Source organism: Choloepus didactylus, chromosome 14, assembly GCF_015220235.1.
Source record: "Choloepus didactylus isolate mChoDid1 chromosome 14, mChoDid1.pri, whole genome shotgun sequence".
NCBI lineage: Eukaryota > Metazoa > Chordata > Mammalia > Pilosa > Megalonychidae > Choloepus > Choloepus didactylus.
Genome location: NC_051320.1, coordinates 97356429 through 97381879, shown reverse-complemented (window position 1 = coordinate 97381879; position 25451 = coordinate 97356429). Strand labels below are relative to the sequence as shown.

The 25451-nt window shown below is 56.5% G+C and overlaps 1 protein-coding gene across 1 annotated transcript in view; it reads left to right on the top strand.

The window, feature by feature from the left end:
- Positions 1-218: 218 nt before the first annotated feature.
- Positions 219-25451, top strand: part of LOC119508920 (maestro heat-like repeat family member 5) — a 37446-nt gene continuing 12213 nt past the window's right edge. The window contains exons 1-15 of the mRNA XM_037802626.1: positions 219-512; positions 1073-1233; positions 1509-1653; positions 2015-2131; positions 2370-2489; positions 5601-5723; positions 5838-5914; positions 6871-7006; positions 7656-7751; positions 16783-16878; positions 20509-20644; positions 20814-20908; positions 21964-22113; positions 22978-23132; positions 24325-24469. Of these exons, the coding sequence (XP_037658554.1) occupies positions 219-512; positions 1073-1233; positions 1509-1653; positions 2015-2131; positions 2370-2489; positions 5601-5723; positions 5838-5914; positions 6871-7006; positions 7656-7751; positions 16783-16878; positions 20509-20644; positions 20814-20908; positions 21964-22113; positions 22978-23132; positions 24325-24469 (2046 nt within the window). The remainder of the gene's footprint in view (positions 513-1072; positions 1234-1508; positions 1654-2014; positions 2132-2369; positions 2490-5600; positions 5724-5837; positions 5915-6870; positions 7007-7655; positions 7752-16782; positions 16879-20508; positions 20645-20813; positions 20909-21963; positions 22114-22977; positions 23133-24324; positions 24470-25451) is intronic.

Sequence of the window (25451 nt, the reverse complement as noted above, 5' to 3'; positions counted from 1 at the left end):
GTGGGTGTGATGCCCGGACCCAGCAGGAGCGGGTGCCCTGAGGTCTGGGCGGGGAGGCTGCCCCCCGGGAGCCGTGATCGCGGCAGGGGGCTGGGTGGCCCCGGCGCTGCCTCTCCGCTTCTCTGTCTCCCGCAGACCACCCGGGCAGGGGGTTCCTGGGTGAGCCCCCGAGTCGCCGGCCGCCCTGGGAGGACGTGCTGCTCAGCCAGGTCAGGGCCATGTCGGCCGCCGAGAAGAGCCTGGTGCTGGAGACCATCTGCCAGTCCCTCCAGGAGAGCAGTGTGGTAGGAGGCCTGGGGGGCCGCGGGCACTGCCAGGAGCCCCTCACCCACCCCCGATGCTCCCACGGGGGAGTCTCCAAGCCGGGGGACACGGGGCCCCGAGGCCATTCTGTCCCTCGTCAGGTGCCCAAGCATGTGACACCCGCTGCCACCACTGCTGTCCACAACCCCTCAGAGTGCACGCCTGGGGCCCCAGTGGACCTCTGCATGCTTGGGGCCCCCGGCCTCCCAGTACGCTCTGGGGGAGGGTCAGGGCAGGTGCTGTCCCCTACCAGTACAGAGCAGTCACCACCAGGCCCCCAGCCTTCTGCTGGCCATCGAGTTCGAAGGCCACTGCCAATCCCTGGCCGAGCAGGCAGTGGACCCTGGGAGAGGGAAGGGCCACAGCCGACGGGTGCTGAGGCTGTGGGAGGGAGGACCCGGGCCAAGGCCCTGCGTGACAGCGCACGGGGAAGGGGACTGGCTCTTGGGGAGGTGGGCAGCAGGTCTCCTTCGTCCTGAGAGGGGTGGGCTGCCGAGGGCCCTCTCAGTGGGGAGTGTGTGGCCAGAAGCCCGTCCTTGAAGGTGGTCCCCGCTGCCCGTGGGGCATCACCCCCACCCTTCCCTCATCCTTTTGGGGGTGGGCTGCCGTGTCCTCTGCTGCCCCCAGGGTGATGGTGGCCCCCAGGGCTGGCCACGGTATGGAGTCTCCTGGCCCTGGCTCCACTGGCAGGAGCCCCGGGTAGCTCACTGGGGCTGCTGGTCTGGGCGGGTGACCGGGGCAGGCAGCTGGGCCTGTGCTCTGCCCCCAGCTCCTCCGGAGGTGGCCGGAGCCCAGTGCCGCCGACACCTACATCCGGGGGCTTCTGGCATCCGTGGCCCTGGACCCCGAGCTGCTTCTGGAGAAGGTCAGTGCCGTCCACCCAGAAGCTTCCCGCCCGCTCGGGGGTCCTGGCTGTGAGAACCCCCAAGGGTGTGGCTGAGGGTGGGGATGTGGCCTCCCAGGCCCCCCTCCCAGAGCCCTGTGGGCACAGAATGTGCCAGAAAGGCCCGGGGTGCCCGTCCAGCCTCGTGCTCCGCTCCCGCCTGGGCTGCCCCTGGCCTCCTGGTTCCCCACTGGGCTCTAGGAGGGCACCGTGGGGACGCGGGGTGGGTTGCCACGCTCATGGGTTCACTCACCGAATGCTATGGGCTGACCTCCAAGCCCAGCTGGGCCTCCTCTGGGAGACGCAGGCCCTGTCCTCCCAGGGCCGACCCCAGAGACAGCCCGTGCTACGGCATGTGCGCCAGGGAGAGGGTGATGCCGGAGGGCTGGGGGCTCTGCGGGGGACCTCAAGGTGGGCCGGGCTCAGCAACCGGCAGGGATCATGGCACCCTCGGGTCTGCTGGGCAGGTGGGGGCTCGGTCCTGGGAGCCTCGGGGCTGTAGGCGGCACCTCGGGCCCTCGACCTGGCCATGGGGGGAGCCAGGAAGCCGGGACACGGGGTCCATTCTTGGGGCGCTGCCCCCGGGGACCTGTGGACCAAGGGGCAGCAAGGGGGCAGCTCACACCACAATGGGAACAGGACCTGGGGCTCGAGCAGGACCCAGTTGAGGAGATGCCCCCATGGACAAGCACCGGGGGCTCAGAGCATGGGGGGCCTGCCCAGAGTGGGGGGTGGGGAACCTGGGCAGTCTGGAAGTGGGGTCCGCAATTTCCCCACCCCTGTCCCTGTCCCTGCACACTGATCCCCTCCCCCTCCCCCTGCCCCTAGAGCTTCCTCTTCCGCTACTATGGCCTGATCCTGCGGGAGTCCGCCGGGAGGGACGTGGTGAGGAGGCACCTGACCAGCCTCCTGGAGCTGTCCCACCAGTCTGCCCCCCAGCGAGAGGTGCGTTGCCCGTGGGGGGTCCCGGTGCGGGAGACGGCCCCTGCCTCCTCAGCCCTGCTCAGCCGAGAGCGCTGCGTGTCCACCTGTGGACCTGTGCCCTTCAGTGTCGCTCATCCACCCTGTCTGTAAACCCGAGGGCCACACGGGGCCAGGCGCCATCTGCGCGAGCGCCCGAGCCCACCGGAAGGGAGGTGCAGGCAGCCGCGGGCACCAACAGCTGGCGTCCTCCGGCCTGCAGGGCATCGCGCTGGCCATCGGCTTAACGTCCGCCTCGCACCTGGAGGAGGTGTGGGCCGTGCTGGAGCACCTGGGCCGGACCCGGTTCCTGAGATCCCCGACCGCAGGTGCAGACGACCAGGTAGCGCGCTTCAGCGCCGGGCGCAGGTTTGGGCAGCACGTGTGGGGGTGGCAGAGGCAGGGGTGAGGCCTGGGGGTCCCGTGCACCTCGACCTCTCCTTGTGGCCTGGAGAACCTCATAAACTGGGGGTGTACCCCTGCCCCCACAAGTCCTGGTGCCACCCACATGTTGTCCGAGACCCTCATCAGGGCTGAGAATCAGGGGCCAGGGCTCCAGACCCCGGGCCTGGCCTTGACAGCAATGTGTGTGTTCTGAGCCTCGGTTTCCCCTCCTGACCCTGGAAGATGGTTTGCGTGTCTCCATCTTCCTAGCCAGCCATGGTGCCAGGAAGATCACAGGGAAGAGTAGAGCAGCTCAGACATGGGGGAGGAGGCGCCGTCTGGGAGAGCTCAGCAAGGCTGGGGGGCGCAGGTGGGCTTCCTGGACGAGGTGGGGGGTCAGCCTTAGGCCTGGAAAGGGGGTCTGCGTGGACATGTGCAGGAGGCTCTGAGCAAGCTGAGCAGGTCCGTTTTCCCTGAGGGCAGGAGGCGGGGGGCTGCCAGCCCAGGGCCACCCCCAAGCCCCAGCTCCTGCCCCCGCAGCAGCCGGGCCCCAGCCTGCACTGGCAGTGGGTGGGCAGCACCACCCTGCTGTGCTACGGGCAGGTGGCCGCACACACCAGGGAGAACATCCTGCCCTGGGTGGACAACCTCGCCTCCCGGATGGTCTACTACTTCTCAAGCAGCTGCCACGTGAGTGGGCGCGCCCCCAGGGGCTGGCACCGTCCGGGTCCTGAGACGCCCGGCGTCTGTCTTGCCGGGAGCCTGTGGGCAGCGGGGAGGGTGGGGAGGGCGGGAAGCCTGCTCCCTGTGCCAGCAGCTCAGGGGTGTCACTCGGCCAGGTGTCCCTCTCCAGCCGCGCTCCCTTCCTGCATGAGGGCTCAGGGACTGGGAAACGGGGCTCGGGGCACATGGTGAGGTGGCCGGGCAGAGCCACCCCACTGCCTGTGTCCAGTGGCCCAGGGGCCCCCGCACTGGGTTGGGGCAGCTCTGGCTGGGGGGCGGGCAGGGGCGGGCCTGGCCTGTCGTCCTCCCCAAGGACAGTAGCCGAGGCAGGACCCCTCCCCGAGCAGCCACCCCAGCCTTGGGGAGGGCACCTCCACGCCTCCTTGTACTTCAGAAATCCAAATAGTACCCAGGGGAGGTGCCCAGAGCAAGTCTCCTGCAGCCTGGGACTGTGCAGTCCTGTATGAGCCCCTGGTCTGTGTATGTTTAGGGGTGTGTGTGTGATGTGGTGTGTGTGTGTGATGTGTGTGTGTGATGTGTGTGTGTGTGTAATGTAGTGTGTTGTGTGAATGTGATGTAGTGTGTTGTGTGTGTGATGTGTGTGTCTGTGTGTGTATGTGAGATGTGATGTGTGTGTGTGATGTGGTGTGTTGTGTGTGTGATGTGTGTGTGTGATGTGTGTGTATGTGAGATTTGATGTGTGTGTGACGTGTGTGTATGTGAGATGTGATGTGTGTGCGTGATGTGGTGTGTTGTGTGTGTGATGTGTGTGTGTGATGTGTGTGTGTGATGTGTGTGTATGTGAGATTTGATGTGTGTGTGATGTGGTGTGTTGTGTGTGTGATGTGTGTGATGTGTGTGTATGTGAAATGTGATGTGTGTTGTGATGTAGTGTGTTCTGTGTGTGATGTGTGTGTGATGTGTGTGTGATGTGGTATATGTGTGTTATATGGTGTGTGTGTGATGCAGTGTATGTGTGTGATGTGGTGTGTGTGTGATGTAGTGTGTTGTGTGTGTGATGTGTGTGTGATGTGTGTGTGTGATGTATGTGTATGTGAGATGTGATGTGGTGTGTGTGTGATGTGTGTGATGTGGTGTGTATGTGTTGTGTGAATGTGATATAGTGTGTTGTGTGTGTGATGTGGTATGTGATGTGTGTGTATGTGAGATGTGATGTGTGTGTGATGTAGTGTGTTGTGTGTGTGATGTGTGTGTGATGTGTGTGTGTGATGTATGTGTATGTGAGATGTGATGTGGTGTGTGTGTGATGTGTGTGATGTGTTGTGTATGTGTTGTGTGAATGTGATATAGTGTGTTGTGTGTGTGATGTGTGTGTGTGATGTATGTGATGTGTGTGTATGTGAGATGTGATGTGTGTGTGATGTGGTGTGTTGTGTGTGTGGTGTGTGTGTGTGATGTATGTTGTGTGTGTGATGTGGTGTGTTGTGTGTGTGATGTAGTGTGTGTGTGTGTGTGTTGTGTGTGTGTTCTGTGTGTGATGTGTGTGTGTGTGTGTGATGTGGTATATGTGTGTTATATGGTGTGTGTGTGATGCAGTGTATGTGTGTGATGTGGTGTGTGTGTGATGTGTGTGATGTGGTATGTATGTGTTGTGTGAATGTGATATAGTGTGTTGTGTGTGTGATGTGTGTGTGATGTGTGTGTATGTGAGATGTGATGTGTGTGTGATGTAGTGTGTTGTGTGTGTGATGTGTGTGTGATGTGTGTGTGTGATGTGTGTGTATGTGAGATGTGATGTGGTGTGTGTGTGATGTGTGTGATGTGGTGTGTATGTGTTGTGTGAATGTGATATAGTGTGTTGTGTGTGTGATGTATGTGATGTGTGTGTATGTGAGATGTGATGTGTGTGTGATGTGGTGTGTTGTGTGTGTGGTGTGTGTGTGTGATGTATGTTGTGTGTGTGATGTGGTGTGTTGTGTGTGTATGTGAGATGTGATGTGTGCTGTGATGTAGTGTGTTGTGTGTGTGGTGTGTGTGTGTGATGTATGTTGTGTGTGTGATGTGGTATGTGATGTGTGTGTATGTGAGATGTGATGTGTGTTGTGATGTAGTGTGTTGTGTGTGTGGTGTGTGTGTGTGATGTATGTTGTGTGTGTGATGTGTGTGCGTGATGTGTGTGTATGTGAGATGTGATGTGTGTGTGATGTGGTGTGTTGTGTGTGTGATGTGTGTGTGATGTGGTGTGTGTATGTGAGCTGTGATATGTGTGTGCTGTGTGTGAGTGTGCGTGTGCCGTGAGCACTTGGTGATGGTGGGCACCTGCCTGTGAGGCCGGACGTCCTGGACTTGTGCGGACGCTGCCTTTTGTGCCCCCTGTGCCGGGCAGGACAATATCCTGAAAATGAGCTTCCTCTCGGCGGCCGTCATGCTCGTGGCGGCTATCAAGCGGGAGCCCGGCACCCAGAGCTACAAGTTCACTCAGATTCCAGACCTGATTCAGTGCCTCCTGGTGAGGGGCACCCCTGCGCCCTGCCCGGCTGGTGCCACAGGGCTGCGGGTGGGCCGGGGCGAGGTGGGGCCGCACAGAGGCTGCCACGCTGCCCCCTCCTTCACCCCCACCCAGTGCATTCTGCAGAGGGAGCCCAGCTTCCTGGCCACCCTCCTCCGGGAGAAGGTCATCGTGGTCATCACGGGACTGAGGTGAGCCAGGCCAGGCCCAGGTCCTCTGAGCATGGGGGTGGGGGGCAGGCTGCAAGGGGGAGGGAGGGGAGAGCGAGGGGCAGGGGCCGGGGTGACACAGGGCCAACTGGACTGCTGGGCAGCCTGAGGCCGGGGCCCACACTCTGTGGGGATTTAGGCTTGTTCCGCTTCTAGCCTAAGAGAGACTGGTTATGTTGATACAGTCTAAGCTCTGATCCCAGTCACACACTGAGCCCTGATCCTTGTTCACACACTGAGCCCTGACCCTGATGATGCACTGAACCCTGGCCCTTGTCACACACTGAGCCCTGATCATGGTCACATGCTGATCCCTGATCCCTATTGTTTACACACTGTGCCTTGGGCCTGAAGACACACTGAACCCTGGCCCTTGTCATACACTGAGCCCTGATCCTGGTCACATGCTGATCCTTGATCCCTATTGTTCACACACTGAGCCCTGATCCTTATTGTTCACACACTGAACCCTGGCCCTGGTCACACACTGAGCCCTGATCCTAGTCACACTCTAAGAACTGATCCTTGTTATTCACACCCTGAGCCCTGACCCTGGTGAAGTTGAACCCTGGCCTGGTTACATACTAAGCCCTGACCCTGGTGACAGGTTGAACCCTAATCCCATCCACAGCCCTGACCTGGAGCCTAGAATAATCCCTACATTTTCTCATAAGCAAACGTCAATAAACCCAAGAGAATTGAGTGAATGAGTCAGGATGGCTCAGGGCGGAAGTCCTCTCTGGCAGGCCCTTGTCACCCAACTGAGCCCCATTTTCCACCAGTTCATCCACAAGTCAGAGCCTGTGGCCTAGTCATCACTCAAGTCCACTTCCACATTTTAAAGGGTGTGAGCCTGTCCCTCCTGGGAGCCCTTCCCAGCCGGGCCTTTTGTCCCCAAGACCCAGGCTGTGCAAAGCCCCTTCTCCATGTTGTTTCAGCCGCCTGCGGCCACACCTGAAGCCCATGGTCAAGTCCAGGATCCTGGAGACGTGCCTGCAGAGCGTGTACGCGCTTCCACCCATGGAGCTGCTGGAGAGCAGCTTGCCGCCCCTGCAGCCCGTGCCGGATATCAAGGTGACTCGCTGTTCCCGGGCCTCCTGCCTTCTTCCGGGGTGTGGGCCCTTGTCAAGCCCAGGGTGGCGGGTGATGGCCGAGGGGCGGCTCTGGCGTGGGCCTGGGGTCATCCTGGCTTTGCCACTGCCCGGCTTGGACCTTAAAAGGAATTGGGCCTTTGGATTGTGCCCCCTCAACTGGGGCTTCTAGTCTCTGGGCTGTCCCTTCAGTGTTTTGTGAGATTCAGGTGGGATTGCAGATCAAAGGCCTAGAAAGATGTGCCGTGCTTCTAGCTGTTTATTAGTCAGCTTCTGCTGCAGTAACAAACACCCCCCAGGTCTCAGCAGCATCTGGCTCGACACTGTGTGCATTTCTCATCTTTGGAGTGGGGGAAGGGAGGGGAGAGGGGACGCTGTCCGAGGATCCCAGGGGAGGGTTGGTGCCTGCAGCTGTCCATGGTCCAGGACAGATGGTACCACCGCCAAGGCCATTGCCTGAAGACTCTGCAGCAGGCACTGCCTGTCCTTGCCCACGAGGGCCAGGCCAGGGGCACACCATCGTCCTCCATGCACTGAGGTCCCAGAGGCAGTGGCCCCAGGAGGCCTGCCGCAAGGGGTGCTCGAGCCCTCCAGGGCAGGCGGCAGTGCCAGCAGGCGTCTCCCTCCGCCAGACGCTGTACAGCAAGACCACGAGGGCCCTCAACCTGCTCCTGCAGAGCTTCCTCTCGGAGGACAACAGCATGGACGAGATCTACTTCCTCCTGCAGGTGAGTCCTGTCCAAGCCCAGGGGTGGACTTCTTTACCCACGGCTGTCCCCGGTGTCCGGCTGCAGGCCCCAGCTCTCCCCTGGCCCCAGAGCAGAGGTGGCTGTTCCAGAGCTGTCCAGGGCCCCGCTGGGAGCTGGCCTGATGCATGGGACATGCTTCCTGCCACGGCCGGCAGGCAAGGCCCTGAGAACGGCCAAGAGTTCTCGGGCAGCCTGGAGATCCACTCCTGGAGCCAGCTGTGGGCCCCGCACAGTCCAGAGGAAAGGAAAGACAGACAAATAGACAGACAACCGGGACCCAGGGCAATAAGCACTCTGAGAGAGGGGTGGTGTCTCAGTTTCCCAGGCTGCTCCAAGCAGAGGCCATGAAATGGGTTGGTTTAAACAATGAGGATTTATTTGCTCAGGGTTTTGAGGTCAGAAAATGTCCAGATCGAGGCATCTTCAGGTGATGCTTTTTTCCTTTAGACAGGCTGCCGGCGATCCTGGGCTCCTCTGCCACATGGCCAGGCCCACGGCCGCGTCTGCTGGGCTCTCCTTCCTCTTCTGGGTTCCGTTGCTTTCAGCGTCTCGCTTCCCTGCCTTTTGCTCTCTCCCTCTGCATTCATTCCATGTATAAAGGCCACCAGTAACAGGATGAAGAAGGCATCCTGAATGAGGTGGCCCCACCTTAAATGAAGGAGCCTCAGCACAAGGTCCTGCCTACAGTGGGTCCACACCCACAGGGACGCACAAACTTTAAGAACTTGCTTTTTTGGGGGGTAAAAACAGCTTTAGACCACCACCTATGGGGTTAGGACAGGTTATCCAGGAAGGCTTCCTGGAGGAGGGGACCCTGGGCTATGATTGAGGGATGGGCAGAATCAGGCAGGTAATGAAGGCAGGAGAGAAAGGTATTCTGGGCTGAGAAGGTGCTGGGCTGCAGGTCCAGGAGGTGAGAGGGGACAACAAGACTTGGCTGATCCAGGCGCTCTCCTCGGGGTCCTGTAACGGAGACCCAGGGCTCGGGGTGCTCTCAGGGCCTCGCATGGAGCGAGCTTGCCCAGACAACTCCCAGCTTCCTCCCAATCAGCACCCCCGCCATGCCCCCCGCCGAGCTGACTGGTGGAGCCCTCACTCCCTGCCAGGCACATCAGTTAATCCTCACAATGATGACCCCCTGAGGTGAGTGTGCCCACCAACCTAAGTTTGCAAACAAAGCACAGAGAGGTTAAGTCACTTGCTCAAGGTCACACAGCCTGCCAGTGGCAGAGCAGGGATTTGAACTCAAGGGTGTGTGTGTTTCCAGGCCAGGCAGAAGGCGATGTTGGAGCTGGTGGCCTGCCCACCTGAAGCTGAGGTGCTGTTCCCCTGACAGGTTTCTCTCTGTAGCAGGCACAGATGCATCCTCTGCTACACCTTGATGCCACCAGCCATTTAAAGCTGTCCCCCTCTCTCTCTAGCTTCTCTGCTTTGGCCTTCCCAGTCTCCCTGCCGAGCACAGTCTGGTTCCCACAGAGCAGCTGCACGGGGTCGGTCAGGAAACATGAGCCCGGCTGCCCCTTCGCAGCACGTTACTGCTCTTTGTCAAAAGTAAGAAATTGGCCTCTGCTTTACCCACCAGTCCCAGAGTATGTGTCAAAAGGAGGTGCCCTTCTTGGAAATACTAAACTGTTCTTGAATTTCAGAGCTGAGACCAGGTTTCACCCCCTGGTGTCTTTGACATCTTCGAGAGTTTGTTGGTATTGGAAATAGGATTGTTTAAAAGAATCTACCTGATTCTAAGAACACTGTTGACTTCTGTATATTGTTCTCATATCCAGCCACTTCATGAGACTCTCTTTCTAGGTTTATAATTTGTCTGTTGATTCTCTGGGATTTTTCCATGTTATTCACAAACGATGAAATTTTCATCTCTTCTTTCCAAAACGCTGTATTTTCTTAAAATCCCCTTTTCACGTCTCTTTGCTTTGGTGGGGCCCTGGCAGCCCAGTGTGGAGTGGGGCAGTGGTGGCAGGCACTTTCCTGTCCCCTGAGTTTAGGAAGAAGCGTGTCCTGGTTCTACACTAAGATTCCCTTTATTTGGTGAAGAATGTTTTCTTCTATTTCTGATTTGCCCTGAGTCCTCAGAGCAGCAGGAATTAGACATGGGGTACATTTATTAGGGGAAACGCCTGTGAGAGAAGAGGGGAATGGGGCAGGGAGGAGCTGGGGGAGCTGTTGGGCAAGGAAGGAGGCAGGAAGGAAGGCTGGGGGGAGCACCTTAGAGCTGTGGGGGGCTCAAAGCCACTTGTCAGAGGAGCCCCACTTCTCCCAGGAATGGGGGTGCCCCTGCTCTAGTCGGCCATGGCCTTGGCGCAAGCACTGGGATGGATTTCGGGGGACAGCAGCTGGGTCCTCGGCAGTGATGCCGCCAGAGCCCAGAGCCACATCCTCAAGGTCACTGCACTCAGGTTTGACCTTGAATGAGAACTGAATTTCATCAGATATTTCTCTGTGGGTACCGAGATGGCCACGTGGTTTTCTCTTTCTTCTATTAATAAGGGAAGTTACCTTGGTTGCATTACAACGGTGAAGTGTCCCTGCATTTCCGAGTAAACCCTACTTTGTCATTTTGTATTATTTTGCTAATACTCCATTGAATTTGATTTGCTAATATTATATTTAAAACTTTTTCATCTATGACTTTGTCATGTTGTATTATTTTGCTAATACTCCATTGATTTTGATTTGCTAATAGTATATTTAAAACTTTTTCATCTATGACAAAGTAAATTTTTCTTGTTTTGTTATCCAGATTATATTTGCCTCATAAAATAAACTGGTTGGTTTTCCTTCATTTTCTAGTCTCTGTGACAGTTTGTATAAGGCAGGGATTACTCATTTCTTAGGCTTTTAAAAATCTCTATCCTAGCTGAAGTTATCACATTTCTTTTCAGTTTTTCACAATGTGTTATTTGAGCCTTCTTTCTTTTTTTTTTTTTTTCTGCCTCACAAGAAATTAGTCCTTTTAGAGGATATTTATTTTTAGATCATTTCCAATTTTTTGTTTGTTTATATATTATTTTCTGCTTTTATCCTTTATATATTTTTAATACTTAGACAAGTTTTCTTTTTAGCATGTTAAAAATTAACGTGTGATTTATTTGTTACCTTGACATGTGTTTTGGTTTCCTTGCTTGCTCAAGCAGACACCAGGCCATGGGTTGGCTTAAACAGTGGAAATCTACTCAAGATTTTGAGGCTAAAGGAAATCCAAATCAAGGCGTCATCAAAGAGATGCTTCTCCTCAAAGACTGTGGTGCTCTGGGCTCTCTCTCTCTCTCTCTCTCTCTCTCCCTCCCTCTCTCCTTCCCCCCCCTCCCCTGCATTCCATTCTCTTATCGAGACCCCTCCTGACTGGCCTGGACCACGTCTTAACTGAAGGAGCCTCAACAAAAGGTCCTACTCACAAGGGGTCCACACCCACAGGAGTAGGTTAAGTTTAAGAACACGTTTTTCTGGGGCATAAAGTGCCAAACCACAAGTGATAAAGCTTGTTGACAAAAACCATCCGGGGCTGCTGCCTTTATGGAGGAGACTTTCTAACCACCAGCTCTGTTTCTTTAGTAGCCTTAGCTCTGCTCAGATTTTTTACTTTTCCTTGAATCCATTTTGGTCATTTAAATTCTTAGACAAAATTGTCTATTTCATCTGTTTATCAAATGTATTGCCTCAAAGTAAAAGTTCTGTTTGTTTTGAAAAATGAATGCAGTTATACATTGTGGGCAATATCTAGATTTAGAACTTTTCCACCTCTCTACAAAATCCCCCCATGTCCTTTTAGTTGGGCCCCTCTTTATGCTGGCCACCGCTGATGGTGCCCTGTCTCTCCGGTTTTGCCTTTGCAAGAATGTCTTTAAAACGGTCACACAGTCGCTAGCCTTATTGTTCCGGCTTCCTTTACTGAGCCTAAAGCCCTGGCGGGTCACCCCCGTTACACCTGGCTGCAGTCTGCTCCTCTTCCCACCAGGTGGTATTCCATTGTGTGGCCCTTCCTCGGCTCGTTTATGCATTCGGGCTGCTCCTAATTTGGGGCGAGCATCAAGAAACCCACTATAGACCCGACTCCCAGGGGTGTAAATCTCCCTGGCAACGCAGAGTATGACTCCCGGGGATGAATGTGGACCTGGCATCATGGGACTGAGAGCATCTTCTTGACCAAAAGGGGGATGCAAAATGAGACGAAATAGTTTCAGTGGCTGAGAGATTCCAAATGGAGTCGAGAGGTCACTCTGGTGGACATTCTTATGCACTATACAGATAACATCTCTTAGGCTTTAATATATTGGAATAGCTAGAAGTAAATACCTGAAACTACCAAACTCCAACCCAGCAGTCTGGACTCCTGAAGACAATTATATAATAGTGTAGATTACAAGGGGTGACAGTGTGATTGTGAAGACCTTGTGGATCACACCCCCTTTATCTAGTGTATGGATGAGTAGAAAAATGGGGATAAAAACTAAAGGACAAATGGGGTGGGATGGGGGGATGATTTGGGTGTTCTTTTTTCACTTTTTTTTTTTTATTCTTGTTCTGGTTCTTTCTGATGTAAGGAAAATGTTCAGAGATAGATTGTGGTGATGAACGCATAACTATGTTATCATACTGTGGACAGTGGATTGTATACCATGGATGATTGTATGGCGTGTGAATGTATTTCAATAAAACTGAATTTAATTAAAAAAAAAAAAAAAGCCAAGAAACCCACTATAAACGTTCACTCATAGATTTTTGTGTGAACAGGCGTTTTCATTTCTCCAGGGTAAACACCCGGCAGTGGGATTGCTGGGTTGGGAGGGAAGGGGACTCTCAACGTATAAGAAACCACCCGGCGACTTTCAAAGGGCCTGGCCCGTTGTGCGTTCCCACCAGCAACACACGACGCCCAGGGTCTCTGCTTCCTGTCAGCGCCAGGCATCGCCAGGTTTCTCTTTGTTGGTTGGTTGGTTGGTTTTTTGTTTTTCCAGCCATTTTAATAAATGTGTAGTGGTGGCTTACTGCAGTTTTTATGTGCATTGAATTTGCCTCTAATTTGCTTTTCTCCAGTGACTAATGATGGTGGACGTCTTTTCACGTGCTTGCAATCCTTCTGCATGCCTTCTTGAGTAAAGCGTATGTTAGGTCTTTCCTCCCCTATTTAAATCAGGTTGCTTGTTTTCATATTATTGAGCTATGAGAATAATTTACATATACCAGACAAAAGTCATTTAGTAAATATGTAATTTGCAAATATTTTCTCCGCTTCAGTGGATGATCTTTTCATTCTCTTATCTGTGTTTTTTGAAGAGCAGAAGTTCTTAAATTTGATCAAGTCCATTTTATCAATTTGTTTTCTTTTTACAGACTGTGCTTTGGGAGTTGTATCTAAGAAATCTTTGCCTAACCCAAAGCTAAAAAGTTCATCTCCTGTGTTTTCTTCTACACGTTTTATCAATGTAGTGTTACATATAGGTCTAGATCCATTTTGAGTTAATTTTTCTAGAGGGTATAAAAGTTTGAATTGTGTGTCCCAAAAAGTAGGTTCTTAACCTTAATCCATTCTTGCGGGTGTGAACTCCTGTAAACAGGGCCTTTTGATGAGCCTATTTCCATTAAGTTTGATGTAGATTTTAGATTTTTGGTTGATTGTGGAGACTTATTTCACGAATGTATGTTGAATTTTGTCAGACTTTCTTTTTTGCACCTGCTGAGATGATCATGATTTGTCTTCTTTTTAAAATGTATTGTTTGATTTGATTTACTACTATTTTGTTAAGGATTTTTGCTTAATTAATAAGGGATATTAATCTACAGTTTATTTTTCTTTGATTTCCTTGGGTAAAGCTGGCCTCTTAAATTCTGGACTCCTAAAGTGAGTTCAGAAGTGTTCCTGCTAAATATTCTGTTTGTTTTTTTTTTTTTTTAATTAACTTCATCAAAAAAAAAATTTAAACCATTTACAGATAAAATGGAACAAAGGAACAGGAAAAATAAATATCTGATATAACTTCATTGCTTCCATTATGCTTCTACCATACCACAAAAACATTAGCAAACCTGAACCTTCCCGAATATTCTGGAAGAGAGCAGTGTAGGAGGACCCAGTTTCCCTGCATTTTCATCAGCAGTTGTCATTGTCACTATTTTTTTCTATTAATCTTAGCCTTTCAGATAGCCACGTAGTGACATCTCGTGGTTTTAATTTGCTTTTCCCTAATGGCTTGTGATGTTGAACATCTTTTCATGGACTTCTGTACCATCCATATGTCCCCTTCAGTGAAATGTCAGTGCATGTCTTTTGTTCATTTCCTACTTGGGTTGCTATTTTTTACCGTTAAGTTTTGCAAGTTCTTTGTATATTCAAGATAAAGTTCTTTGTCAGATAGGTGGTTTGCAAGTATTTTCTCTCGGTGTGTAGCTTGTCTTTCATCGACTTCACATGGGCTTTCACAGAGCTTAAGTTTTAAATTTTGATTATTGATTTTTCCTTTTATACATGTTGTTCTAGTTTGCTAATGCTGCCCATTATGCAAAATACCAGAGATGGATTGATTTTTTTAAAGGGAGTTTATTTGGTTACACAGTTACAGTCTTAAGGCCATAAAGTGTCCAAGGTAACACATCAGCAATCGGGTACCTTCACTGGAGGATGGCCAGTGGTGTCCTAAAAACCTCTGTTAGCTGGGAAGGCACGTGGCTGGTGTCTGCTCCAAAGGTCTGGTTTCAAAATGGCTTTCTCCCAGGATGTTCCTCTCTAGGCTGCAGTTCCTCAAAAATGTCACTCTTAGTTGCTCTTGGGGTGTTTGTCCTCTCTTAGCTTCTCTGGAGCAAAAGTCTGCTTTCAAAGACCATCTCCAAAATGTTGCTTTGTAAGCTGCAGCTCCTCTTTCAGCTCCTGTGTGTTCTTCAAAGTGTCCCTCTTGGCCGTAGCAAGCTCGCTCCTTCTGTCTGAGCTTGTATAGTGCTCCAGGGAACTAATCAAGGCCCATGCTGATTGGGAGGGCCATGCCTCCATAGAAAGTATCCAGTAAAAGATCTTGCTCACAATTTAGTGATCACATCTCCATGGAAACATCCAATCAAAAGTCTCCAACCCAATCAATACCAATACGTTTCCTGCCCACACAAGACAGCATCAAAGATAATGGCATTTGGGGGAAGATAATACATCCAAACCAGTACACACGTCATGCTTTTGTAGTCATGTCTAAGAATTTTTTGCTTACCTCTAGCCTCCAAAGATTTTCTTTCTAAAAGTTATATAGTTTTACATTTTATATGTGGGTCTGGGATCTGTTTAGTAAAATTTTGTATAAGGTGTTAGATTGAGCCTGAGAATATTTTTTTCCCTTTTGTCTATCAATATCAAGTGCACCAGTACCATTTGTTGAAAAGGCTATCCTTCTTGAATTGCTTCTGCACCTATGTCAAAAATCAGTTGGGCATACTGTGTGGGTCTGTTTTCGGATTCTGTATTTCTGTATGATGTTCCATTGATCCATGTGTCTATACCTCCACCAATACTGCACTGAACTGATCACTGTAGCTTTAGAGTAAGCCTTACTATCAGGTAGAGTAATTAATTCTGCCACTCTACTCTTCTTTGCCAAGATTGCTTTAGCTATTCTAAAGTCTGTGCCTTTTCACATACATTTTAGAATAAGCTTTTCTGTGTCTACAAAAATCTTTGCTGGGATTTTGATAGGAATTGCATTATGCCTATATACCAAATTAAGGAGAATTGACAACTTTACTATGTTGATTCACCCAAACCATGAACAAAGTATGTCTACCCATTTGTTAGTTCTTCAATTTCCTTCAGCAGCATTTTGTAATTTTTAACATGTAGATATGGTACTTGTCTTGTTTATGTCTGAGCATTTCATTTTCTTTGGAACAATTACAAATTGTATTTTGTTTTTAATTTCGGCCTCTGCATATTCATTGTTAGTCTAAAGAAATGTAATTGGTTTTCCCATGTTTATCTTGCGCCCTGAAACCTTGCCCCGGAACCCGCAGGTCAGTGAGATCCCAGGGACCCCCAGGTTGGTGTGAGTCTGGGGTCCCCTCTCTACAGCTCGGAGACACAAACGGAGAGCACAGATCTGTCCCCAAAGGCTGTGCACCTCGGGGACTGACCTCGTAGAGTCGTGACAAGCAGACAAGTCTCCCGCCATACACGCCACAGGACAGAGCGTGACGTTGATGTGGGGGCTTGACTGACCCTGAAGTGATAAATCCAGGCCAAAGTTGGCAGCTCTGTCCCCTTCCTGTGCCCACACCTCTGGGCCCTGGGGCACGGGGCACAGTCTGTGGCTTCAGATGTGGCTCTGGTCCTCGAAGGGCTGAGGTGGGGGGGGAATAAGGGGTCCCTGGGTAAGGGAACGCAGGGATGGGGTGGGCAGGGGGCAGGTGGGAGGAGGGGGCCTCGAGCAGAGCCCTGGTTTCCCTGAAACTGCCTGAGAAACAAAACAGGTGAGAGCAGCCAGGGTGGGGAGAGCTCATCCTGGACCTGCCTTTGCCCCCCACTTGCCGTGGCCCCCCTGTGGCTCCGTGGGAAACCCGGGGCTCCTTGGGGCACTGTCAGCCTCTCAAGTCCTCAAGCCCACAGTTTTCTAGAGCTTTCTGGCAGCTCTCGGGTGGCCCTCTTGCCTGAAGGAGCGGGGAAGGGTGGGAGTTCTGGTGGGGTAGGGGGATGAGGACCAGCAGGGCTGAAACCACAGCAACCATCTGCTCCTGGCTGTGGCTGTGGGCCGGGGGACCCCATGGCCTGGGGAGGCCATGGGCTGGGGTCCCTGCAGCTGGGGAGGCCGTGGGCTGGGGGACCTGCAGCTGGGGAGGCCGTGGGCCGGGAGACCTGCAGCCGGGGAGGCCGTGGGCCTGGGAACCCCACGGCCTGGGGAGGCTGTGGGCCAGGGGTGGCTCGCCCGCCACAGGTCAGCGTCCTGCCCACCCAGGGCCTGGTCTGCAGGGTGGGGGGTGGGTGCTGCGGGGCTGATGGCCCCCGGGCTCTCCTCTCTCCATCCAGCACATGGAGACCTGGCTGCAGTCCAAGAAGATTCACGAGCGGAGGCGGGCGCTGCAGTCCACCTCCCAGTACGCGCTGGACTGCCTGGAGCACACGGTCAGCCCCAGCACTCCCCAGGGGTCCCGCGCCCACCACGCTTTGGGGAGGCCCGGCACTCTGCCTAACGTGGTCTGGCCCCAGAGCCCACAGACGGGGCTTCACGGCCAAGAGCAAGTGGTCACCTTCGAGCTGGCCATGGGTGCTGTGCACCTTCCATGCCCCAGCCCGGCACTGGGTGACGAGAGGAGCCCCCCACCCAGCCCTGGCCCTGGGCAGAGGCTGCAGCTCACTCAGGGTGGTCCGGACGGTCACCTGGGAGTGAAGCCATGAGGGAGAGCAGGGAGGGCACCAGGTGGCCACCGCGGGGACAGCACCCACGCAGAGAGAGCAGCTGTGCCGATGTCCGAGGCGAAGGACAGGGAGTGGAGGGTGCAGAGCAGCCTGAGCCAACCTGACAAAGAGCAAAGTTGCAGGACTCTGCATCCTGGTTTCAAGACGCAGGAAGCAACAGTGAGGAGGACAGCTTGGTGCTAGGGTAGAGACGGACAAACGGGCCCATGGGGCAGGAAAAGGGGTCAAGAAAGAGATAACCACTGACAGGCTGCTGGTTTTCAGCGAAGGCACCGTGCTGCTTGGCGGCTGTTACGTCCCCAGGAAAGGCCATGTTCCTTTAATCCAACCCTGTGGGGGCACACCTGTTGTGGGTGGGACCTTTTGATGACGTTGTTTCCATGGAGATGTCACCCTGCTCATTCAAGGTGGGTCTTAATCCCCTTTCTGGAAAGGATAAAAGACACACAGAAAAGTCCAGAGAGATGACGTCAAGAGAAGCTCACAGAGAAAAGCCCCAGAGAAGCTCAGAGAGGAGCCACTGGAACAAAGCTGGAAGCAGTGGAAGCCGGGAGCGGAGGCCCAGCAGACACGGCCACGTGCCCTCCCAGTGACAGAGGAGCCCCGGGTGCTGGCAGCCTGTCTTCAGAGCCCAGGTGTCGTTCTGTCGGTGCCTTGAGTTGGGCATTTTCACGGCCTAAGAACTGTACGCTGTGAGTTAATAAATGTCTGTTGCAGGAGCCAGCCCATTTCTGGTGTCTTGCATTCTGGCAGCTTGAGCAAACTAAAACAGGCACCAAACGTGGGGGAAAGAAAGTACTTTCCACAAGCGGTGCCAGAATAAGAAGAGACGCAAACGGAAATAAATGAGCCTCAACTGCTTTCTCACACTGCACACAAAAATAACCCAAGAGCGATCAGAGAGCTGGATGTAAAAGTCAAACCCACAAGGTTTCTGGAGGGAGATATAGAATATGTGAACAAAGTTTGGGACAGGCAAAGATTTCTTAGAATGCAGAAGGCAATAATTATATAAATAAAATACTGACAAAGTGGATTTCATCCAAATGAAGACTTCTGTGCATCAAAAGACGTTGTTAAAGGAATAGCCAAGACACAGATTGGGAGAGAATATTTGTAATGTATGTAGCTAACAAAGGACTTGCTGCCAGAAAATATAGCAAACTTCTACAACTCCATAATAACATGACCAACCCAGTTTTTAAAAATGGGCAGAAAAATTAAACACGCATTTTAGAAAGCACATGAAAACTGGGCAACGCCACTTGTCACCAGAGAAACGCAAGTAAAAATCACAACGAGGTCCCTCCACCGGCCACGACGATGCTGAAAAGAAAAAGACTCACACTCCCCGGTGTCGTCGGGCCGCACACTGCAGGGGAGATGTAAAACGGCACAACCACTCAGGAGAAGCTGCAGCAGCCGCTTATAAGGCTAAACATGAGATATTTCAGGCCAAGCCGCGCCACTCCAGGCATTTACCCAGAAGTGAAGACATTCCTTCACAGCCGCTTTTTCACTGTGGCCCCAAACTGGGAGCAAACCGAGCTCCTGTTGGGAGAACGTGCGGCTGCGCTGTCACTGTGGTGTTCCCACTGACCCACCCGATGCCGACGTGGGTGAATCTCCCAGACCGGGAGGAAGGAGGCCTAGCCCAGGTGACATCGGGGTGCGCCTCCACTAACGTGAGGCCCCAGGGCCCCTCCTGAGCTCGGGGAGGTGCCCTCCGTCTTGGGAGGGAGGTGGGATACACGGGCATGTTCAGTTGTCCAAACTCACTGGCTCCTGGATTACTTCACTGGAGGGGAGCAAACGCTTGAAGCAAACGCGACGGCCGGCTTCCTGCGGGGAGGCTGGCTTGCGGTTCTGAAGCGTGCGCTCCAGGCTTGAGCAAACGAGGAAACGCACGGCAGGGAACGCGAGCCGGGCCCTCGGTGTCGGGACAGGGAGCGGCGATCAGGGCAGGGGCAAGAGGAGGATGTGCCCTGCGGTGTGGCATCGATGGAGAGAGCTGTCAGTGGACACGTCGAGGGTTCACGCTGGGGTGTGGGTCTCCCCGCGGGGCACCCTGTGAAGCCGAAAGCATCGCTGCAGCAGAAGCCAGGAGCTCACCTCATGCCCAGGTGTTGGATCTTCCATACAAAGGAACAGGGGCTATTTGCAGAGAAGGCTTATTCCGGGGCTGGTACACTATCAGCCTGGAGCATCTTGTTATGCTAGGAAGTAAGGGGGTGCACCAAGACCAAGGGGGACACAGCGGAAGGACACAGGGCGACCCCCCAGAAGCTTGGAGCAACCAGAAAGAACGGGCAGAAACCTCCTCCGCGGAGCTCCAGCAAACAGGTCAAGTTGGGCAGCAACAGGGCAAGTGGCGAGTGGATGAAAAGGCCACTGAAAAGTGGTGGGATCTGGGGGCCGCTCCGCTGGCCCTTCCCCAGCTCCGCCTGGAACCAGCCACGCTTTGGGTCCCTGGGGCAGATCCCTGGGGCGGATCGCTGGTCCCGGGTTGGAGGGGGCAGGCACCCTCCTGCGTGGGAGCTTGGCGAGGGTCAGCACACACCCACTAGAAGGCATCCACCTGAACCCCTGCTGCAGGAAAGTGCTGAACAAACGACTGCCCTTTCTCATCGTGTCTAAATTAGCATTTTGCATCCAAGGGAAACAGGTCCATGGCATTTTGTTGTAGGAAAGCAGTGAAGTTACGGAATAATAGTTATAGCATGACTTTATGTTAGTTCAAGTTTAATTTTTCTTAATTAGGAAATGTGTGTCCGTCCGCTCACTCTGCCCTTGGCAGCCTGCGGGGAGGCTGGAAGAGGGGGGACACGCAGCACAATTCACACACCCCCTCGCGCACACAGCCTACACCCGTAGGCATTGGATTCTGTGTCACCCGGGATGCCGGAGGTTCCGAGGAATGGAAAAGCCAAGTCAGGCAGCTGTGACTGGGTCAGGGCAGGGCCTGACTCGTCATGTCACCCAGTGCAGGGAGCAGAGGCAGCTGGGGGGCTGGTGGGCGGCCCCCCGGGGAGGTGGGCCCCTCAGTGAAAGGGAAGGGAGGGCTGCTGGGAGAACACCCGACCTGTGGTGTGGCCGTCACCGAACACCAGCCCAGGGCCAGGCACCGGGGCAAGGGCCGCTCTCAGGGAGCCGGTCCCCTTGCAGTTGTCATTCCACAGAGGGGAAACTGAGGCCGGGGACGGGGAGGGATTCCCTGGAGGTGGAAGCAGAGCCCCGTGTCCGATGCTGGGCCTGCGCCTGAGCAGCTGAGGTGACACTGAGACGGCAGCTTGGCTCTGCTCACGCCCCCCTGCCCGCCCCCCGCCCATTCACCAGGAAGAGGCCTCGCCCTCCATGCTGGGCCACCCGCTGGGCCTGCTGACCCTGCTGTGGCGGGACGAGGACGCGCTCACCCGGCACCACTCCCGCCAGTGCGTCTACCTGCTCCTGCAGCTCCTGCTCCAGCAGAGAGGTGAACCGGCCGCAGGGGCGAGGGGCGAGGGGCGGGCGGCGGCCGGGGACCCCCAGTCTCCCCCGGACACCCGCCCCAGGTCTGTGAGTCGGGGCGACAAGTCCCAGGAGGAGGATGTCACTCCCCCAGGCCGAGGCCGAACCTCCTGACCACGTGCGTCTTCCGAAAGGGAAGGTGCTGGAGTTCATACATCTGAATAAGATGAAGAATTTTGAAGTAACGGCCTCCAGAGAGTGGGAGATGAAGCTGTACAATGTGGCGAAGGTGAGGCGGGGCAGCGGGGGCGGCCGGGGGCCGAGGCTGGGTCGGGAGCACGGGGGTCATCTTGCCCACCAGCCGCCCCAGCCGCGTTTAGAGATGGAGGGAAGGGCAGCGGCTGGGCAGAGCCAGGCCCGGGCCAGGGCGCCGAGGCTCTTTGCCTGCCCCAGTCCCTGCCCACCTCAGACCGGGAGGCGGCACTGGGCCCAGTGGAACCACAGATCCCAAGGTCCGCAGGACCATCCTTCTGGGCTTCTGCTCTGCTCCGTACCTGCGAGCCGGGATGACCCACTCATCCCAGCCACCGTCCCTCAGGCCCAGGGGAGCCCAGGGCATTGGCCACCCACCCCTCCCCGCTGTCTTGTGTTGGACGGGGAGTCAAGGGATGGGCCTGAGTACAAGCTCTGACCCTAACAGGCTGGCTGACCATGGGTAGGTCGTTCGACCTCTCTGTACCTCAGTTTCCCTCCCTTTCAAGTGAGGCTCCCTTAGGCCCGAGGACCTCTGGGGACAGGCTCTGTGGTAGGAACCAGCCACCCGGTCATGCAGGTGGAAGTTGCCTGGGAACCTCTGGGCAGGTTCCCTAGAAACAGCACTTGTGGAGGAAGTGTTCTGAGGAGCAGGGAGGGAGGGAGCAGGGAGGCCGGGCAGGAGCTGAGCGGGGCTGAGTGGGGTGGGGTGTGCGGCTGGGGCTGGCAGCGTGGCCACACCACCGAGTTGGTCCCACCTTGAGGCAGGAGGGCCGGACCTTGCCCCCTGGGTCAGTCCGCTGCTGGCTGGGGGCTGCGGAGGGGCAGCGTCCCCCTCTCCCCAGGGTGGCTGTCCAGCAGCTGAGCCCTGGTGGGACCTGGGGACGACGCAGTGGGGCACCCACGGGCTGCTGGGGAGGGTGGCTCAGGCAGGGGCCTTACTGGTGCCCTGAGTCTGTGCCCATCTTCTGTCTCGGGGTGAGAGACGTGCCTCCCACCCCCAGGGAGTCTCCGAGCCCCGAGGGGGGAGAGACTGGGCTCTGCTGACCTGGGACAGGACTCCCACCCCGCACCCCCACCCCTGCCCCCCAGGCCTTCGATGAGAACCTGATGGTGGCCCAGCACACACAGCTGGTCCTCACGCTGCTGCATGGGCTCTGCAGCTGCAGCCACCTGCGCTCGGACCTGGCCTCCGAGTTCCTCCTGCTCATCTTTGAGGGCCCCGGCGTCAGGCGGGAGCAGGTGGGTGGGCTGGGAGGCGGGGCCTCCCCTCCTCCTGCCCATTGGAGGGGGCATGTGGGTCCTGCCCTTCACCCTGCTGGGAACAGTGAAGCAGCATGACCCATGGTCACACAACAAAGGCTCCTGTCTGTGTATGTGTGCATGTGTGTGTGCATGTGTGTGCCCACCAGACCCCTTTCTGGCAATGGCCTTGGGTCCCCCTTAATGAGCAAATGCTCGGGCAGTCAGACTGCAGCGCAGTGGGTGGGAGCCCCAGTGGGGCCCTGAGGGGCCCGAGGTTCCCCCTTTCCTGTTCTGCCGTCCCTGGAATCCATATAGCCCTAGGTTGGCCCCCCTCAAAGTGCAGGGCAGGGGCCAGCGGACCCCACTGCAGGAGAGAGGGAAGGAGGGGCTTGCTGCCCCATGGCCTGGCTGGGACAACTTAATTCACGGGCTCACCCCAGAACCTCAAACAGCTCCTGGGGCTGCTGGGCCCTGATGGCCAGAGACTCCCCTGTGGGGGGAACTGGGGTGTCAGTCCAAGGGGTTCAGGCTCACTGTTCTCGTTTTCATCTGGACACACGGAGGTGGAGTGAGGGCAAGGGCTGGCGGGGGGTGGCCCACTCCGTGAGCAGGGAGCTGGGCCCCGATCCTGGTGGGCTGGACTCGAGAGCAGTCCCCTCTGCCGCGTGAGCCTCATGGAGGGTCTCGTGCCTGACCTGATGCCCCGGGAGTGCTACAGGGAGCTGCTCAGGGGGTCACGCTGGGTGCTGCAGAGATCAAAGACGACCTGCTGCAGGAGGCAGACCCCGCTGGCCGGAGCAGGGGGCCCAGGAGCGGGAGGGGCTGGGCCTGAGCCCTCTCTCCTGCCCGCCCCTCCCTCAGGTGGCCGAGATCCTGCAGGGCCTGTACCAGGAGCTGCCGGACATTCTCTTCAAGGACATCCAGTCGACCATGATGAAGGCGGTGACTATTCTGGGGACGCAGCACACCCAGGAGACCATTGAGTTGATCCTGTCCCTGAGCCACCCCTCGGAGAGGTGCCTGAGCCCCCCAGCCCTCCTTCTAAACTCCAGATCCAGGACCCCCCCCCTCCCGGAAGATGGCCGGCCTGAGGCAGGGCAGGGGACTGGGGCTCCAGCAGGCTCGGAAGGGGTTTCAGGGGGCATGGGGCGTCCCTCAGACCCAGAGAGCCTCAGAAGCAGCCGGGGGACAGAGCTCTAAACCCCAGGCACGCTCGGCCCCGGCCGCCCCGCTGGGATCCCGCTGGGATCCCGCTGGGCTGCCCAAGCCGCGGCCCGCAGACAGTGAAGCCCCCTCCCAGCGCCGCTAACGATGGGACCGAGGCCAGCGGCGGCGCGGGCCCGGCAGCTTCTTATAAGCGCGGCCCCAAGCACCGCCCCCTGCCCAGGCTCCGCCTCTGCCCAGGCTCCGCCCCTGCACCTCCCACTTCCGGATCCCGTCCCTGCCCTTGGCCCCGCCCCTGGCCCCGCCCTTTTCCCCGCCCTAGGCGCGACTTAGAGTCGGCCCTGCCTTAGGCCCCGCCTTTGTCATCTGCCCCGCCTCAGACCCCACCCCTTTCACCGCATCTCTCTTGGCCCCGCCCCGCCCCGGGCCCCGCCCCACCCGTGACCCCGCCCCGTCATCTGCTCCGCCAGACCCCGCCTCTCCCCTTGGCCCCGCCCCACCACCCACTCCTCCCCCAGGCCACGCCCCTTCCTCGGTCCCGCCCCTCCCTTGGCCCCGCCCCTCCCTTGGCCCCGCCATCCGCCATCCGCCCCGCCCCGCCCCGACGGCTGCAGAGTCCGAAGCTGTTTCTCACCGGACCCGCGGTCCAAGCGGAGCCGGGCGGGGCGGCCGCAGCACCCCTGGGGACCCTCAGGAGCCCGGGCCCGTCGGAAGCCTTTGGTCCCACGAGGCCGCCACGCCTCTGCCGGGGAACACGCGTGTGCCCGGGACACGGGTGCTGAGGGAGACACGGCCACCGCGCGTCCTGGCCTTGCCCGGCTCTGGCTGGGGCCGGGGGCCGCCAAGCCCACCTGCGCCGGGGCGCGGGAAGGGGATAGGGGTGCGGGGGCGCGAGCGCGAACGTCGGGGGCAGCTGCGGGGCCCGAGCGCGGACAGGGGTTCCCAGCCCCTGCTGGTCCTCAGAGGAGAGCCCCCTGGACCCAGCCGACTCCCAGCGGGTCCTCTGACAGCCGTGGGGCCCGACCTGGGCTCCGCCCTCCCCAGGAAGATCATCCCCATGTGGAAAGCCCTGGGCGCCAACACCCAGCTATCCCGCAAGGTCCTCACCCTGCTCTACATGAAGCTGAAGCTGCGGCCCCCCAAGGAGGTCGTCGTGCTCACCCCTCAAATGGAGCCCATCTCCCTGCTGGTGAGCGGCACACCGTGCCGTGGACCCCTCCCCTGTGCTCCCCCCTCCCCTGCAACAGCGTTGTCATTCCGGGGCCCTGTGGGACCCCAGGGCGGTCCAGGACATGGCCCCCGCGAACCTGAGCCTGGCTCTCCCACAGTTTGTAATCCCACCTTCCTCTGTGCGGTCATTCAGTCCGTGAGGGCAGGGCGGGGTCTCACTTGTTTGCGTGACCCCTGGCCCCTCACCCTGGGCCTGGCACATCAGGTGCCCACCAGGCAGCTGGTGCGTTCGCTGCTGCCCTGCTGCAGGGCCTGGCCGCTGTGGTGAGCACTGGCCTCTCCGCCTGCGGTGGCCTCCGACGCCAACCCCCGCAGCTCTGACCACCCAGGGGCCAGGCTCCGCCCCCAGGGACCCCTCGCTCAGGCGCCAGCCCCACCCAGGCGGCTCCCTGGCCACCCGCATTTCAGACCAACTGGCTACAAATGCAGGGTCCTCAGCACCCCCTCAGGTTCAGTAATTGGCTGGGACCATTCCCAGAGCCAGGAAGGCATTAGACTTCCAGTCCTTTCTATTAGAGCAAAAAGGAGACAAGAAGAGTCCCTGCAGGGCGAGGTCTGCGAGGGTCTTCCACCAAGAGCTCCCAGTCCTCTCCCCAAGGGGTGGGAGGGCCTCGTCCTCTGGGCACATCAGTGTGTGTTACCCACCGGGGAAGGTCAGCCAGGCTTTGGGCTTCGGTGCCCAGTTTCCACCAGGTCTCCAGTGGAAAAGGGCAGGCTGATGGGACGAAGCGCAGAGCCCCAACCCCTAACCAGAGCCCCTAAGGCTGCCAGGGTGGCTGCCCCCAGCCGGAGTCATCTCATTAACTCCAGGGTGGTCGGAGTCCACCATGGGGAGGGTTCCCCAGGAGGCCATTGGTGAGTGGCCCCCAGGCCCCCTCAGGCTCACTCACACAGCTGTGGCACCCCGGCTGCGATGAGGGCGGGACACGAGGGTGAAGGGG